Source organism: Myotis nattereri, assembly GCF_964212035.1.
Source record: "Myotis nattereri genome assembly, chromosome: 9".
Lineage (NCBI taxonomy): Eukaryota > Metazoa > Chordata > Mammalia > Chiroptera > Vespertilionidae > Myotis > Myotis nattereri.
Window position 1 is genome coordinate 10554730 of NC_138084.1, and position 16787 is coordinate 10571516.

The 16787-nt window shown below is 50.6% G+C and overlaps 1 protein-coding gene across 2 annotated transcripts in view; it reads left to right on the forward strand.

Annotated features, from left to right (window-relative positions):
- Positions 1 to 16787, forward strand: part of PRR5L (proline rich 5 like) — a 76003-nt gene that overhangs the window by 34308 nt on the left and 24908 nt on the right. For both annotated transcript variants that reach the window (XM_081099335.1, XM_081099336.1), the window contains one exon: positions 13005 to 13053. In XM_081099335.1, the coding sequence (XP_080955461.1) occupies positions 13005 to 13053 (49 nt within the window). The remainder of the gene's footprint in view (positions 1 to 13004; positions 13054 to 16787) is intronic.

A 16787-nucleotide genomic window follows, 5' to 3' on the forward strand; every position in this document is an offset into this window, starting at 1 on the left:
ATAGAAAACATGTCTACATCCATAGGACTCATGTGTAGATTCGAGTGAGTTGTTACACAAATTATCCGTTAGAACACGGTTGGAACACACTAAGTACTTGGTCCTTGTTGCTCTTTCTGTTGTTGTAGTTGAGGCGACATTTATTCTTTCTTGTTCTCCCCATGTGTGGACTCACTTCATAATTGTTACTATCAGAATACAGGCTGCTGTCAGGAGCAAAAATCTGACAAATGGGACTTCAGCAAGTAAGGGATTTTATTGTCTCACTGTCTAGGGAGGCCGGTCCAGGGCTTGAGTGGCAGCTACACTTGTCCTTCAGCTTTGCCATCAGAATCTTGGGGCCTTTGTGCCTTGGGCACCTGTGGGCATCGCTTCTTCATTCAAAAAGAAATTAAAGGCCAAAACGCCATGCAAGTCCAGTTTTCCCAGAGCTCTTCAGGCAGGACTGGGGCCCTTAATTGCAAGGGAGTCATTTTTACTGGGCACATTACCCTCAACAAAAGGAGCGGAGTGAACACCTAAGCCATCTTCCTCCTGGGGGCTGATGCCACTGGGGTGTGTGAGTCCTTGTAGTTCTTAACATCGTTATCAGTTACTGTCATTCCTGGTAGGTTTTGGGGATACAAGCCTCAATAAGACATGGTCCTTGAGGAGTTCATTGTCTTCCAGAATCTTCCCAGTGGAGTAGTGTCAGCATTCATTCATTCATTCATTCATCTACTCATTCCTACATTCATCAAATACTTGAGTCCCAATAGGGTAGTGTCAACTTTCATTCATTCATCTACCCATTCATACATTCATCAAATACTTGAGTGCCTCCCTACTGGCCAGGGACTAGAGAGACATCTGAACAAAGACAGACATGGACCTTGCTCCTCTGGAATTTATAGTCTGTCAGGGAGATAATCATTAGTCAGCCAGTCACGCTTGTAAAATGTAGAAGTGCAGCTGTGACAGCTGCTACCACACAGCTGATTGAGGAAAGCATATGTCCCCATAACCCGATCCTGCCCAGGAGGCCAGGAATGGTGCTGGGATGCTTGTGCTGTGAGTTGAGGCATCAGTGGGAATTAACTAGGCGAAGAGGGCTCCAGGCGGTGGGAACTGCAGGTGAGAGGTCCCGTGGTGGCAGTGAGCAAGGAACTGGGTAAAGACCCATGTGCATGGAGCACCAGAGGTCGGGTGGTGGTGGTGGGAAGTGAGGGCATTGAGGCGGGCAGGGCCCTGAGCCCCAGGGCCTCCTGGGGGCAGGAGGTTAAAGATCAGATCTTTTCATGCCCTGGTGTTCATTCCTCTCTGCTGTGTTAAGTACAGACATGAAGGCAGAAGATTCCACCCTGGAGTGGGCAGAACAATAAACAAGGCCATTATTCAGGTCCTGTTTACATTTAGTCAAGGTCTGTGTTAAGGGTCAACGAGGTGTTTGAAGAGCCCTGCTTTCCTGAAAACCTTTCCAGCTCAGAAGTAAACAGGGTTGTGTTACATTTCTACCCAGGTGCTTGAATTTCACATCATAATTACACAAATATGGGAAGAGTCCATGGAGAGCATCCAGCGCAAGGGCAAGGCCTCCTCCCGCAGAGGAGGAAGCCCAGGCCCCAAGACAGAGGCAAAGCTGGGTCAGCCAAGCCCAAGGTATGGGAGCTCAGTTTTCCGCTCAGAACTCAGGCCCTGGCCTCTCCTGGGGGTTCCTCAGCTCACAATCAAAGCGTAAATAAAAACAGTGACTCAGGAATGTGCTAATTGTTCCTCACCTCGGGAGACCTATCCTGAAATTGTATTTAAAACCTTTGTCGGTGGGCAGCCAGGAAAAGTGGAGGCCTGGCCAGATTTTACCAGCTCAGGGCTGCTAACTCGGAAGCCTCTGGGTGCCAAGCAGGTCTTCCACATGGGTGAGGCCGGCCTGGTGCAGGGAGGCGAGAGCTCACCCCCTGCGAAGGGGATTACCCCGGCAGAACACAGGTCCAGCGACTTGTCATCTTATTTCTCAAGAAGAACAGGAAATTGGGATTTTTATGTGAAATTTCCTGGCTTTTAAATGTTGATAACGAATCCACATTTCCTCAAACATTGGCGCAGGCCAAACAAAACACATCTGTGGGCTGAATTTGACCAACAGGCTACCTGTCTATTAGGTCAGCTGTGGCCTGCATAGGACAGGCATTGCTGATGGGGATGGGGGGGGGGGGCGTGGGGGGGTGTCGCATCCCAGAGTCTAGTCCAGGGGTGGGCAAACTTTTTGACTCGAGGGCCACAATGGGTTCTTAAACTGGACCGGAGGGCCGGAACAAAAGCATGGATGGAGTGTTTGTGTGAACTAATATAAATTCAAAGTAAACATCATTATATAAAAGGGTACGATCTTTTTTTTTTTTTAGTTTTATTCATTTCAAATGGGCCAGATCCGGCCCGTGGGCCATAGTTTGCCCACGGCTGGCTCTAGTCTCAAGGCCTCTCGAGGGGGAAGAAGGGAGCCTGGAAAAGCCAGGCACCTTTCATATCCATCAATACATTTACTCTCCTCACTGCCCTGTGAGGCAACCACTGTCATCAGTAGCTTATCCACAAAATTGTGGATAAGTAAAACCAAATACCTTGTCCAAGGTCATGCAGCCAGAAGGGTAGAATCAGGATTCGAACTCCTGTCTGACTTAGATGCCTGTATTAGTTTGTTCAGGCTGCTATAACAAATGCCATGGACTGGGTGGCTTAAACAATAGATATTTCTCACTCTTTTAGAAGTGGGAAGTATGAGATCAAGATGCTGGCAGATTTGGTTCCCAGTGAGAGCACTCTTTCTGGCCAACATCTTGCTGTGTCCACACGGCTTCTTTCTTATGTACACCAGCGGGGAGAGAGCACGCTCTCTGGTGTCCCTTCTTAGAAGGGCACTAATCCCACCATGGGGCCCCACCCTCATGGCCTCATCTAACCCCAGTTACCTCCCAAAGAGCCCATCTCCAAATACCATCATATTGGTGGGGGTGGGTGGAGGGCTTCGATATATGAATTTTCCGGGGGAACACAATTCAGTTCATAGCAACACCTGTGCTCTTTGCACTCTACTGTAGTGTCAGAGAGAGGGGTTTTAGGTTGGAAGAAGGTTAAGGCGATGGTCTTGAACTTCCTGCCATCGTCCCTTTCATGAGCCTGTGAGCCCATCCCTCATCATGTGCTGTGATTCTCAACACCCTCTGAGGAGCATCACACACACACACACACACACACACACACACACCGCTGATGGGTTTTGGGGGCTGCTGGAGGTTCCCTTCTCTGTTTTGAGTGATTTTCAGGTTGATGGGAAATACATATGGTTGGGGTTTGTTCCTATGTGAATTGAACCCAGAGTCAAAGCTGTTAAAAACCAGAGCTTCTGTTACCCATGTTCTGAACCGTCCATCTCCTGGCCCTTCTCTGGGAGGGTGGCCCTTCTCTGGGAGGGTGGCTAGGCTGGAGATGGGCTTTCACATCACGGGAACAACTCAGAGTCTAACTGAGAACGTGAAACACGCCCCAGGCCTCGATGTGACCTGGTCATCTAAGTTGAATGAAGCGGGCTAACCTTCACATGGCCCACATCTGTAAGTGCCTGCACAGAAATGAGATAAGGCCCTTCTTTCAGCGATTAAAATGCCAAAAGAGACACGTTATTCTCTACTTAACATTCACATCGAGAGTTGGGTTTTGCTCTTCCTTTTCTCTTCTTTTTCCTTTTGGAACACCTGTTGGCAGCCTACATCCAGAAACCCCACAGGTTGAGGCATGACTGGTGGGGTGCGTGCATGGGGCGGCGGGGGGTGGTGGGGTATAGGATGGTAGGAACACAGGGAAGAAGATGTGGATGGAGAGAATGTAAGTTATTCTCAAGCCAGTTTTCAATCCATTGTGACAGTTCTCTGTGCAAGAAGACCTGTGCCAGGTTCAGCAGGCTATTTTTTCACTTGTTAAAAGAGTAGCTTTTGGATTCAAAGAGACAGGGGATCCAGATTGGACTAGCTGGGCCTTGGCCAGTGTGGCTCAGTTGGTTGGGCATCATCCTGTGCTGAGAAAGGTTGCCGGTTTCATTGCCCAGGTTTGGGGCTTGATCCCCAGTGAGGGCGTGCAGGAGTCAACAGGTCGATGTTTCTCTTTCACATTGATGTTCCTGTCCCTTTCTCTCCTCTTCCTGTCCCTCCCTTCCTCTCTCTCTATAAATCAATCAGACATCTTTTTTTTTTTTTTTTTTTTTTTTAGATTAGACTAACTGTAGAACCTTGGGCTCAGCACGTCATATTTCTACGATTCTTTTTTTCTTTTACGTAATGGGGGCAATGATGACGTCAATCTCAGGGTGGTTGGGGAGTGAGATAATGCTCAACATGTCACTGGTACAGCGTCCAGTGCATAATAAGCCTTGGCCATTATTATCCTGTTACCATGGACACTTAGTCATACTAACGTGATAAATGATGGGCGCACCCCGCGTGGGAGCACAGGGCAAGGCATTTACCCTCCTCACTGCCCTGCGAGGCAACCACTGTCATCAGCAGTTTATCCACAAAATTGTGGATAAGTAAAGCCAAATACCTTGTCCAAGGTCATGCAGCCATAAAGGTAGAATCAGGATTCGAGCGCCTGTCTGACTGAGATGCCTGTATTAGTTTGCTCAGGCTGCCACAACAAATGCCAGGGGGCAAGGCGATGGGTTTCTCCAGCAGCTGGATGAGGGGAGCCACTTTGAGGAGAGAGACCCTGAGGGGCTCCTCCAAGGACGTACGGGATTTGACATTTGGGTGAGGCTCGGTTCCTACGCGCAGAGCCAGCTGTGTCTCCTTTGCGCAGAGGAAATGACCCTCTCAGTTCTCCGTTCTACTTGGGCCAAACGGTGGTAAATCTTGTTGGATTGTACAAGCTCAAGGTCAAAGCCTCCCTCCACCAGCTTCCCCGGGTCACCCCAGCTGGCCCGACCGTCTTTCTAACTGTGGAGTTCGCATACTCCCTGGAAAACCTGAGTTCCCTTAGATACAGGAACTCAGGTTTCCCAGGCAAAAGTAGGTTTGCAGTTGTTTGTGTGGCAAATAATACAACCATTAATACAGAATAACACGGGAATAGATTCTCTTTTGCGTATTCACAACTGTAAGCCTGCTTTTGCCCCACCCTGTGTTAGCCAATGCGAAGTTTTATGTCATGGGGTCCTGAAGTGCAGTTGTTACAAACAGCTGGTCCTTTCTTTTAAGATATGTCATCAGAAATGAACCCCAGGGTACATTTTAGCAGGTAGACTTTGGGCCAGCTATGAGGGAGAACTTGGGACCGAAGATGTCAAATTCTACAACATGTTGTTAGCTCAAGAGAAGGATGAGGAGACCCTATATAGTTTGAGGGGTCCTCAAACTACGGCCCGCGGGCCACATGCGGCCCCCCGAAAACATTTATCCGGCCCGCCGGGTGTTTCTGCTGCCGCTGTGTGCATAGGAATTTGTTCATAGTTTTTTTTTTTTAAACTATAGTCCGGCCCTCCAACGGTCTGAGGGACAGTGAACTGGCCCCCTGTTTAAAATGTTTGAGGACCCCTGCCCTATAAGAACAAATTCATCGGGAATGGCCCCACTCAATAAAGTGGCAAATTTCCCCCAGATTAAAAGTCAGGGCACGTGCTCTGTTGGTGGGAAGAACATACTCTGAATACTTTCTATTGAAACTGCCTTAGGAAGCAGGGTGCACTCATGTTATATCCCTCAAGGCAAGGAAAAATTGACCTTTCAGAATAGACACAGTCACCCTGGTTAGGTTGGCTCAGTGGATAGAGCTTCGGCCTGTGGGCTGAGGGGTCCCAGGTTCGATTCTGGCACATTCCCGGGTTGTGGGCTTGATCCCTGATAGGGGGCATGTAGGAGGCAGCCAATCAATGATTCTTTCTCATCATTGATCTCTCCCCGCCCCCCTCTTCTTCTCTGAAATAAACAAAAGTATATATTTTTTAAAAAAGAATATATACAGTCTAGTCATCATGACCTACCCTCTACCTGCTCTGAATTTCTGTCTGCCCTGGCTTGGGTGGGTCCTGTGTGTCTTCTTGGCTTAAGTTCTCTGTGGGACATCAATGTGGTTTCTCCCGCCTCCTGCCAGCGGCGGCTGCGTTTTGGCGGTGGGGACGAGTCAGGTTAGAGCTGCGGGTTTCAGGAGCTCTTCCAGGAAGAAGCATGGCCGAGCTCTGCGCTACCGGAGCACGCTCTCCCGAAACAGTCTTTTCAGCCAACCATTCTACCGATTGTAGGTGGCCACGCGGAACTGGAGACGTGTGAGCAAGCTGCGGGCTCTCTGTCTGGTTTCCTATAAGAATCTGTGCAAACAGGTTCTTCAAAGTGCTTTCCCTTTTGGACTGGCTGGAGCGGGTGTGTAGAGGGGGAGGGTAATCAATTCCCTGACTCATGGCTTCAGTGGCTATCTGTGGAGTGTCTGCCAGGTACGCGGCCAGGTTCTGGGGCAGCGTGGAGGTGTGCGGTTCTTGTCCTTGGAGAGCCGACCGCAGAGTGAGAGGGGGACTGAGCAGGCTGTTATCATACGATGTTCTAGGTGGGGTGATGGCCAAATGCGGAGGGCTGTGGGAGTGCGGAGGACGGGCGCATAATTAGATTTAGGAGAAAGCGATGCCCCAGTTGAAATTGGAAGGAGGAGCAGGTAGGAGTCCTGAGGAGACTGTCTTGCCACCCTTCTCTCCCTGCCCTCCCCCCCTCCTTCCTTCCCTCTCGCGGGATATTGTTTCTTTGCAGAAATAAAAACGCTCGGAGGTGAGGTTCCCGGAAACCAGAGATGAGTTATCTGCAGCTGGCCTGAGGCAGGAAACGCACATTTCCCTCCTCTCTCCAACCACCCTGCTTCTGTCCGTGCGGGGAGGGGGTGTCAGGAAGGAAACCCCGGAGCTTTTCAAGGAAAGAGGAGGTTCCAGGAACTGTGCTCGACCGTCACCAGGTCGGAGTTGAAACGTCCTCCTTCAGCTCAGTTGGCTGCTGAGCCCCCGAAGGGACATCCACCTCCGATTTTTTCGTCCCCCCTGAGGGAGCCTCTGGGACCCACAGCTGGGGAAGGGCTGGGAGGAGATGGGAAGGTGGAGAGCCGGGAGAGTAGACAGCGAGGTGGTGTTCCGTGAGGGGATGGTAATTGCAGACATTTGTGTAGTGTTTGGTAGGAGCCGTGCTTTAGATATGGCCACTCTTTTAAAACTCACCACATTCATATGGGACGGGTCCTATATCCTTTGCCTTATAGATGGGGAAATCGAGGCACGGAGAGGTGGATTGACCTGCCCAGAGTTGCATAGCCAATTAGTAGCAGAGCTGGGATTTGAACCTGAGCCTCCTGCGTTCTTAAAAACACAGGAAGTAGGCCGCAGGAAGTACACAGAGCTGGCATTGTCCAGGTTTTGGCCTGACGTACTGGGACATAGATGCGTTCATAGAGCAGAGTTGGGGAGGTCACCAGCCTGGACCCTAGTTTGGGAGGGGGTAAGTAAGGTCTTCTCTCATTTGGGCCCAGGTGACTGCCTGTGTGTTGACACCTTTTGTCTGCTCTGGTTCAGAAACACACTTGACTTTGGGGGTGGGATGAATAGTTAGAGGGAAGTGGTAAATCTGAAACCTCCAGGGCTGGCTTGGATGCTGTTTGGCCTGCACAGTGTTTAGAAAAAGACATCTCCCCTAAAAACCCAGGCCTCTCTGGGACGTTCATATAGGGCAATGCCGGACCCACAGTCCGGCCTGGTACCCGTCAGCGTGAGCCGGAGCCTGGCTGCTGGCTATAGAGGCGTTGGCTGCAGCCCCACTCTTTGTGCCCAGGCACCTCCCCCTGTGGGCACAGGAGGTGCCACTGGCCGGCGTTCAGGCTGCCTCAGTGTGAGTTGGGATCTTCCCGTGTAGGAAGATCTGAGCATTGCTCCCCTCACCTGCACAGCGAGGATGCATTCCTCCCCGAGAGGCTGTGGGAGAGCTCGGGATGCCGAGTGCCAGCATCTCCTAGCACCACAACCCGGAGCTCGGGAAATGCTCTTTGTTGGTTTTCTCCACCTTTTCCACTGTCCCCACTGCCACCCACTGGGGGGCAGAAACAGGGGTGGGGGTACTAGCATTTCACCGGCCTCCGATGGGCCCCACAGTGGACCGAGGAGGGAAGGAGTGTTTCCATGTGCTACGGCTCGAAACATTTCCTGCTGCAGAAGCGAGGTGGGTCATTTGAGGGGGGAGGGGGGCGGTTAGCGACCAGGTTGGGTAGGTACTGACCTGCTACAGGCCAGGCCCAGGTTCCCGGGGCCCCTGCTGGTCCCTGAGGAGGCCGCGCAGGATCCCACCAAGGGGTCAGGGCGGAGGGTCTGGCCACTTGGGGGTGGCCCCTAATTGCCGAATGGCACGGAGATATTGAGCAACTGATAGGTGTCCTGACTTGTGCTGACTGACCTACCTCTGAGCTGCCTCGTCCTCCTTTGGGGTGTCGCTGCCTTGGGTCTTTCTGGGTGCACACGGGAGACGATGGCTTGCATCAAGGGATTTCTCTACCTTGTTTCTGCCGCTCCCCACTCTCCTGCCATCCTGCCACCCCTGTGCCTCTCACCCAGCCGGACCCCAGCTCCGGTTACGCCTCCCTTACCTTCAAGCCCCAGAAGTGGGAAGCTGAGTTGACAAGGGCATGAGGGGCAGGACGGCGGGTCGTGTAACAACAGGAAACCCTGTCCTCCACTGCGGTGTCTCACCGGGTCAGCCTGGGAGGGACCGGGGATGAGATAATGCAGACAGTGAGCAGTTCCCCATTTTTCGTTTGTTTGTTGTGGTCCTGTTGGTTTCTGCCTGAACTTCATGCCACGCTTCCCTTTGGGGCTGGGTCCCACAGAAGCGTTCCCTTCCCACCGTCTCAGGCCCCCACTTCCCTCTCCTTGCGGCTGGTGGGTGGCAGCAGGATCCTGTTTTCAAATGCAACCTGGACGTCCAATGTGTGAAAGAGATGAGTGGGAGCCGCGCAAGCTGGGATGTTGCTTCCACCACAATCTTCCCCTGAGCTCTGCCCCCATCGACTTCATTCCACCTTCTGTCGGGGTGGTCTGGCCCTTACGCTGCGGCCCCCTTCGTGAGCTTCACCTGGGTCCTTAACGCCAGGTTAATCGCTAGTCTGGCGATACTCTTAAGAAGGTGCCAGGAGCCAATCAGAAAGGATATATGCACCCCTATGTTCATAGCAGCACAATTTACAATAGCTAAGATTTGGAAACAGCCTAAGTGCCCATCAGCAGATGAGTGGATTAAAAAACTGTGGTACATCTACGCAGTGGAATACTACGCTGCTATAAAAAAGAAGGAACTTTTACCATTTGCAACAGCAAGAATGGAACTGGAGTGCATTATGCTAAGCGAAATAAGCCAGTCAGAGAAAGATAAATATCACATGACCTCACTCATATGTGGGATATAATGATCAACATAATTTGATGAATAAGAATAGATCGATCTAGAGACAAATGGTAGGGGAGAGGTGGGATTAGAGAGAGACTGAAGGACTTGTATGCATGCATATTAGCATATTAGAATAACCAATGGACACAGACACTGGGGCAGTGGGGGCTTGCCCGGGGTGGGAATGGCTGGCGGGGGCTGGGGGGGGGGGTCAATTGGGGAAAAAGGAGACATATGTAAAACTTTAGACAGAGAGAGAGAGAGAGAGAGAGAGAGAGAGAGAGAGAGTATGAATGGAGCTGTTAGAGGAGTATGGGCTTGGGGGTCAGACGACCTGGGTCGAACCCTCCCAGCTGACGCTCACTGCTGTGCGCTAGGAACTCCCGGTCTAGGGTTAATTCCTTCAGCCCCTGCAGCATCCTATGGAGTCCGTGTCTCTCTATCCCCAAGTTCCCACTGAGGAAACAGCCACAGGGACTCCCCTGTGACATGCACCTGCGCAGGTTATCGCTCAGGCTACAGCCCCCCGCACTGCCTCCAGGCCCTTGCCGTGGGCGAGGTTCCTCTCCGGGATGGGCTTGCTGCCTGCGCTCCCGGGTCGCCTCCGAGGGTCCCTTTCCTTGGGTGTGGAAAGTGGAGATGTTACTGCTACTGATGTTACTGATGGAGAGTTTTGTTTTAGCCTTAAATGAGGAAGCACATGGAGCTTGTTGACAACGGTGCCTGCTAGTTAGTAAGTGCTCAGTAAACTTGAACTGGGGGGGAAAGCCAGGCCTCATCCTAGCAGCAATTTGGTTTTTATCCCTTATTCATTTATCTGCCCGTCCGTCCGTCTGTCTGTCTGTCATCTATCTTTGCTCCAAGAAGTCATTCCTTTCCTGTTTCCGGGGGAAGGGTGGGAAGGGTGGAAGGAGACTGCGGGATGCCAGGCGGCTGTGCTGGGAGGAGCGCACAGCCTAGCATGGGGGTTTTCGTCTCTTTGCATCCAGGCAACCACAAACCACAGGCTCCTTCACTCTGTTGTTTTCCTCCTGCCTCCCTTCTTCCTTGTGCTCTCCAAGCTGAACTGGCTCACTTCGTGGGGCCGGGTGCGGGGCGAGTTGTCCCTCTGCGATTTTAGGTCTGGGACTCCCAATTTTTGGAGAAGGAGGCGCTAGGAAGAAATCTGTCCGAGCTCCGGGTTTGTCCTCTCCTTCTGGCTCCTAGCACCGCGTCTAACACAGCGCAGGCTTTCGGTAAAGGCTAGGAATTCCCAGCCTCCCTATTCTCCATCAGTCGCTCTTTCCTCCGTTGGGGGAAGCCACTGCCCCCTGCCCCCTGGAGGCGGTGCTTCCAGTCAGAGGGGTGGAAAATCCCTCTTTCTCTAGAGTTTTCCGAAGCATCCTTTCCTTGTAAACCAAACCCGAGCAGAATAAACACAGAGTATAGAAATAGAAGGTGGATTTTGCATATGACTCAGCCCTGGTCTGTTCCCTGGCAGCTGGGCCAGCTCCGCCCTCTCCTCTCCCTCCCCTCGCTCTGGGTTAAGCTCACTGGTTACCAGCCTGAGAGGCTGTGGGATTCTCTGAGGGCCCTAGGACAGCCTGCTTCCTGCTCCTGTGCCCTTAATGGGAACTCCCTGCCACCACTTCTTCTGGGCTTAAAGCCATCCAGGTCACCTTCGTGGCGGTGATTGTTAATAAAAAGATGTTTTTTTAAAAAAAATACATATATATTTTTATTGATTTCAGAGAGGAAGGGAGAGGGAGAGAGAGATAGAATGATGAGAGAGAATCATTGGTCAGCTGCCTCCTGCCCGCCCCACACTGGGGATCGAGCCCACAACCCAGGCATGTGCCCTGACCGGGAATCGAACCGCAACCTCTTGGTTCATAGGTCAGTGCTCAACCACTGAGCCATGCAGGCTGGGCAAAACCGAGGGCATTTATACATAATATTTAAAATGTATGTGTGTTGTGCGTGTTTAAAAAGCAAGGTGCTCATTTCAGCACCGAGGGCCTCCTGGGAAGCAACTCACGTAGCCATCCCAGAGTAAGCAAGTGGGAGCAGTTTTGACAGATGAATTGGTTGACATTGTGTAAATAAAAATGTGTATTGTTCCCTTTTTCACAAGGGAGCGTGTTACCCACATGGTTCCGCATCCTGCTTTTTTCTCTTTCCTTCACGTAACTTAGAGCTTTTCATAGCATTGCTCAGCGCACTTCTGCACCCCCTCTTGCTTTCTCACAGTCGCGTGGAATCCCATTGTCTGAAGGGAGCACACTTTTTCTGGGAGCACCTCCGTGGTGCCCATTCAGGTTCTGTGTTTTGCTGCAGGGGACACTCTGCACACACAGGCAGAGACCTTGTCTAGCCTGTAACGTGCTCGGGCAGGAATAAGACGGGGTTTCGTAAGGGACAGAGGAGCTTACTGACTTGCCCACCCAGGACAAGAGAGGCAGGGCTTGAATGATCAGAGAGGGCCAACACTGTTCAGATAGATAATTCTACGTGACGATACCCGGTGGGGAAGGTCTTGAACTCAGGAAGCCTGTCCCAGGGAACTCCCTGGACCTGGAAGCCAGTTAGTCTTGCTTGTAGCTCCCTCACCTGGTTTGGACCCAATTAAGGGAAGAGCAGTAGGGAGAGTCCCGTCATCTGTCACAAGGAGAAGGAGTGCGGTGCCCACAGCCCTATTTTTCATTTTTTTCTTAGCACTGGGACTCTCTGAACTCACCTTGTGAGGGTGTTGATTGACAAGCTATCTGTCCACTCTCCTCCCCCTGGAATAGAAACTGCATGAGAGCGAGGCCCCCCCTGTCCCGTTCACTCCTGTGCACCAGGGGCCGGAAAAATCTACGGCACGTCACAGGCAGTAGCTGTTCGCTGCCTGGATACATATGCTCTGTCCTCCCCACTGTGGTCCCCTCCCCGCTGCCACAGTCCCTCGGGATGGGTGGTAGGACCACCAAAACCATGGGACCACGTTGCATGTCTCCCATGGATTTGGAGGAGAGACGGGGTGGGGTTATGTGAAGAGATGTTGAGTTTGTAGAAGGTCTGGGTTTGAATGTTAACTCGGCCATTGACTTGTGTAGGGGACCTCTCTGTGCCTCAATTTCTTTATCTATGTAGGAGGGGTAATCATTGCCCCTCCCTCTAACCAGACTTTATAATCCTTGGTTGAAGAATGCACGAAAAATGCATTTAGGCTGTAAAGTCTGTAAATGTGGGGGCTTGCACAATTGTGGTCTTTCTCTTTCTTGGTATTGTGTTTGTTGGTTGGTTGGTTGGTTGATTTCACATGAAGCCAGGTGCCCTGACTGCCTCCACCAGCTCCATTTCTGGGACCTCCGGTGACTGCCTTCCTGAGAAGGCTGTGTTTGTGAGCTAAGGAGCCGACCCCCTGTAGGATGTTCATCACCCCAGTTCCCTGAGAACATTGGCGGAGCGGTATCACCGGGGCCGGGGAAAGTTCACCCGCCGAGGCCTGGCCGGGCCCCTGTCATTGCCCAGCACCCGTCATTGTGTTGTGTCCGTGACCCAGACAGCGGGAGCTGTACCATCGAGGGCTGCTTGACCGTGTTTCTCTCTCCCCAGGCGGCTGCTGAAGAGTGAACTCGGAGCTTTCATTACAGACTATTTCCAGGTAAGTGTGTGGGTCTGAGCATCCATCATTATTGTGCCTGTGGGGACATGTACCTAAAAGGATGGCTCCTACTCCTACTGTACGCCTGGGTCTTCGTTCAATGTCCCGAGTTCCTGCAGGGCACGGGGTGTGGAGCACGTGTGGTCCCGCTCTTAACGGACGTCACCATCTCAGGCTGTGGTTCCTGGGGTCTTTGGTCTCAAGATCCCTTTATGCGCTTAAAATGTTACCTTATTGGATTAGCTCTACCTTCATTCACCATAGGAATTAAACCCAAGAAATGTTACAATGTGCCGTAATTCACTTAATCATAAGCCTAGTACACGTTGGCATAAACAGCGCTTTTATGAAAAATAACTTTCAGTGTAAAAAGTAGAAGAGAGCATTGTTGGGTATGTTTGCAAATCTCCGCCCCATCTGGCTTCCTAGAGGGGCGCTGGAACCTCGAATCTTCCCGCTCAGCCTGTGTCGATCTGTGGGGGGTGTCTCTGGAGAACCCCGCAGGACACGCCCGGAGGACGCGAGGTAGATAGCAGCCCGGTGTCACTAAGGAAATAGTTTGGACCATGTGGAGAAGGTCTAACCGGTGCCCCAGGGAACCCCAAACCACACGTTGAAAACTGCTTCTCTAGTGACTTTCCCTCCCGCCCCTCTGTGTGGCAATCTAATTGGGTTAATTATATGTACCCTTTAGCCAAGTGATTTCTTGTGGGGAAGCGTCTTGGTCTGCTCTGTTAAAGATGGAATTGTATCAGATGATGTAATGTTTCTCCTGCCTAAACACGATTGTTATGGGGCAAATGAGTTCCAGGTTCCATTAAAGGATGGTTGCTTTCTTTCTTTTTAAAAATATATTTTTATTGATTTCAGAGATAAAGGGAGAGGGAAAGAGAGATAGAAGCATCAGCGATGAGAGAGAATCATTGATCAGCTGCTTCCTGCACGCCCTCCACTGGGTACCAAGCCCACAACCCGGGCATGTGGCCTGATTGGGAGTCGAACCGTGACCTTCTGGTTCATGGATTGACACTCAACCACTGAGCCACAGCTTCTGGACAGAGAATGGTTTCTAATCACTGACACAGCTGCCTTCCTGACTCTACCCAAAGGGACATGAGGAAAGGGTATGGGGAGGGGTCCCATGACACCTGAATGGAGTCAGAGTGCCCATCGATTGGCTGAGTGGTCTTGGGGCAAGCTGCTTTGCCTTTCTGTGCCTCTGTTTCTTCATCTGTAAAATGGGAATAAAAGTATGATCTACCTTATAGGTCACTGTATGGTTTCTATGACATAACACATGGGAAGCACTCAACACTAGCTATGGGGGACAATGGAGCGGGGTGGTCAAGAGCATGGCCCTCAGAGTCAGGCTTCTGGGGTTCAGCACCCATCATAGCCATTTACTAGCTGTGTGACCTTGAGCAAGTTGCTTTACCTCTCTGTGTTTAGTTTCCTGTTCTGTAAAAATAGGGGTCATAGGACCTAACCTTATAGTTGTTGTGAGGATTAAATACATTATTATTTGTAAAGTGCTTAGAACAGGACTAGCACAGAGTAGCGACATATTCATTAAATTTTTATATATTCACCCAGGCTGGCATGGCTCAGTGGTGGAACATTGACCTATGAACCAGGAGGTCACGGTTTGATTCCTGGTCAGGGCACATGCCCGGGTTGCAGGCTCAATTCCCAGTAGGGGGCGTGCAGGAGGCAGCCGATCAATGGTTCTCTCTCATCATTAATGTTTCTCTCTCTCTCTCTCCCTTGTTTCCTCTCTGAAATCAATAAAAAATATTTAAAAATGTTTATATATTCATATTTGTTATTCTAAAGTGTAATCCACCTCTTTTAATGGGAAAGTGACAGAAAAATAGATAACATCTTGGTTTCAGGTTGATGGTATTATTCTGTATCTGAGGAGAACGTACTTCTAAGGCAGTTTAAAGAGTTTTTAGGTTTTAAAAACAGCACAGACATCCTTTTGTTTATTTTTTTAATGATTCAGGAAGCATAAACTTTTATGTGTACTTTAAAAGCATGACAGATGCCAGGCGTTTCGTGCGCACACAGTGGAAAATGGCCACTCTCAATGTGGACCAAGCAAGACCTTACAGAAGCCTGGGATTCTGCTGGGTCAGATGTCTCACTGCTGGACAGAAAGCTCCTGCCCCGAGAGACGGACATAAAGATTAGGAAGGAGATAATTAGTCACAAATGTGAGTCGTTTCAGGTGCCCTTGACGTTAAGGTCAGAGTTGTCCTCACTCCCTCCTCTTGCTGCCTCTAATGACTGATTTTTAAATCTCACTACAGGGAAGTGGGTTTACAGTGGGTCTTGGAGAAGCCTGCCGGCCCAGCTGCCTTCCCCGTTGACATTTAAAATAGACAGGGTTTGGTGTGGTTTCAACCAAGTTGTAAATGTCAGTCGCCTTTTGGCACTGGGGGGGCCACCCTCAGGACAGGTGGGGCAGGACATTTGGGGTGGGGGGACTTGTTTATCTGAGGAGGCCCTGAGGTTTGCTGAGTGGTTAAGGCTGCTTGCGAAGCATGCCAGACACTTCGCAGCTAATAACCACATGGCATTTTCTATTGCGAGCTTCATCAGAGGAACTGCTGGGTGGATGCTGAGTCGCTGGGGGTGTGGGGTGGGACCAGGTTTTTGCAGTTTCGAATCTGGGGTTTTCCTGAGCTTCAGGTGCTAGACTGGAGAGAAGGCTATCCTAGACACTTTATTTAAATATAGGTTTTATGTCTCATGTGGGTGCAGAGCCACTTTATTTTTAATCTTTTTTAAAAAGAATATTTTTATTGGTTTCAGAGAGGAAGGGAGCAGGAGAGAGAGAGAGATAGAAACATCCATGATGAGAGAGAATCATTGATTGGCTGCCTCCTGCACGCCCCCTACTGGGGATCGAGCCCACAACCCAGGCATGTGCCCTTGACTGGAATTGAACCTGGGACCCTCCATGGCTCGGCTTTTGGAGGTGAACACGCTTTTGGAGGTGAACACGTTGAAGTTGCAGCTTTAAAGAAAGAATCACAGGAAGAAAATCTTCAGCGGAGAATAATGAAAATGCCCCGAAGGGCGGGCAGGGGGAGCGCGCGTGGAAATGGTGCTTATCTCCGGACTGCACACAGAGAAGGCGCTGTTTGATCCGCAGAAGCACAGAGAGATTTCCGTGAGACGCTGGTTGGCAGAATCCCTGGCGTTTCCAGTATTGATTTTCCTTTCCCCCCTGTCTGTTTTGAATTACGCCTGGAAGGGAAATTGGGGTTTCTAAGAGGAACTCTATATCCTAGTGACAGCTCCGAGAGATAGTTGGTTCCTTATAACTCCGGAAACTGATGCTATGAAACGCTCTGCATTTTTCTGTCACCTAATTAGCTACCGTGGTGTTCAGGCCTCAGGATGGGAGGTTTGTACTTGCTGTCTGTCTGCATCTGCCGGCGGCATTGAGTTTGCTAAAAGCTTTTCCCGGAGCCCAGGAAGTTCAGCTCCTTGTGGTTGGAGTTAGCTTTGCTTGACACAGAAACTCTCTTGTCAGTGGCTCTGCATAAGGCAGCACTTAGGAGAAGGAAAGATTAGTCACCACAATAGCCAATAGGTCATGGGCCTCGTAGTGTTTGATATAAAGATTTCCATTTTGCGACTCACGTCTGAGAAAACTGGCTTCCCCTTAGCTCATTATGACCAGAGGAGATGCATATGCTTCTGGCACATGCTGGAATGCCAGA